We start from the raw sequence: 1,494 nt of genomic DNA on the forward strand, positions 1-1,494 counted from the left end.
TATTTTGGCAAAACCTCTAAAATGTGGTTATTTTGTGGCAAAGGGTTGTGTAAACCGGTTATTTTTATAAATTTCCCTGATTTTTTCCCGATTATTATGTCCCGTTTTTCTCTGTATATGGTCCAATTTCTAGCGACTTTAAAATATATGTTTTTTTTATTGAAATAGTTTATTTGAGGGGATGTATCTGATTCTTTATAAAAATAACTTATTGACTTATTTCGGTAATAAGGATTTTTGAGTGTTTGGATAAACAACTTATACCGGTGCCAAACTGGTAATAGAAGTTTTTGAAAAAGTTAAATCCTTCTAACTTATAATAAGTTGATAAGTGTTTTTGTAGAAAAACATAAATTGTTTCAAATAAGCAATCCCAAACACCCTCTAAGACTTTTTATAATTTTCGTTAAAAATCATATGTGACATCCATAATTAATAGACATTGTTTTTTTAAAAGAAAAATGGTTAGTTTTCGTCAATATATCATATGTGATATTGATTATGGTGGAAAAAATGTAAGTTATCTACAACATTATATGTGATATGTGTAAATTACAAATTATGTTTTGAAGTACATGTGATCTTATACATTTTAAAGTGTTTTGCTACACATCACCTGTAATTCTGTTTTCACTATTTTTTTTAATGTTTAATTTAAATCATTGTTTTTCAAACATAAAATCACATATGATTAGAAAAAAAAATTTAATAATCAATCACGTTTAATTTTGACAAAAACTGGAAAAAAAAAATATTACTTTAAATAAAATATGAATTCTTTCAATGAAAATTAAATACGTTTATTTAAAATGTATTAAAAATAAAATATTTTTTAAATAATAATTTAAATCATATTAAAATCATAAATATGGTAAAAGTAGAATCCTAAATAAATGCTTTAAATATGATCGTTTGTTTATTACTTAATAGTTAAGTCATCAACTAATTTCGTTTAATTGCCACATCTCCAAGAAAATGGGACTCATATATTATTGTATTTAATGAAACCATGAGTTCATTTAACTCTAACACTTGCATTATATAATGAGCAGTTTTGTTTTATAACACCCATAATTGTGGTCGTAATGATATTGAAACGAGGTGATTACGTATAATTCAAAGACTCTACTACAATTTTTCTAAAAATATAGGATCTAAAATTAAAATCTCTAATAACTATATTATTTTAGCAATTTCAGTAATAATTATATTATTGAAATATTTTATAAATTCATTTTTTATTACAATTATTTTTTAAAATTATAACACATTCAACCTTAATGATGAAAATCTATACTATATTATAAAACATTTGGCTAAAACTCTTAAAACTCTTAAACCCGTTCATCCCTATCCGATTTCATCCCATATCTGAATTCGTATAACTAACTGCAGATAAACACAATCAAATACATGATAAACATCTCATTTTAATCTATACTATATTATAAAGCATTTGGCTAAAACTCTTAAAAACTCTTAAAACTCTTAAAC

The 1,494-nt window shown here is 23.5% G+C and overlaps 1 protein-coding gene across 1 annotated transcript in view; it reads right to left on the bottom strand.

Annotated features, from left to right (window-relative positions):
• The window catches only part of LOC112519824 (nucleoside-triphosphatase THEP1-like), a 4,479-nt gene extending 4,049 nt beyond the window's left edge, over positions 1–430 (bottom strand). Inside the window, exon 1 of the mRNA XM_025128160.1 lies at positions 425–430. Coding sequence (XP_024983928.1) covers positions 425–430 — 6 coding nt within the window. The remainder of the gene's footprint in view (positions 1–424) is intronic.
• Between the last annotated feature and the right edge of the window lie 1,064 nt (positions 431–1,494).

The sequence above is a fragment of the Cynara cardunculus genome (genome assembly GCF_001531365.2).
Source record: "Cynara cardunculus var. scolymus isolate 2C chromosome LG 1, CcrdV1, whole genome shotgun sequence".
In the NCBI taxonomy this organism is placed as follows: domain Eukaryota; kingdom Viridiplantae; phylum Streptophyta; class Magnoliopsida; order Asterales; family Asteraceae; genus Cynara; species Cynara cardunculus.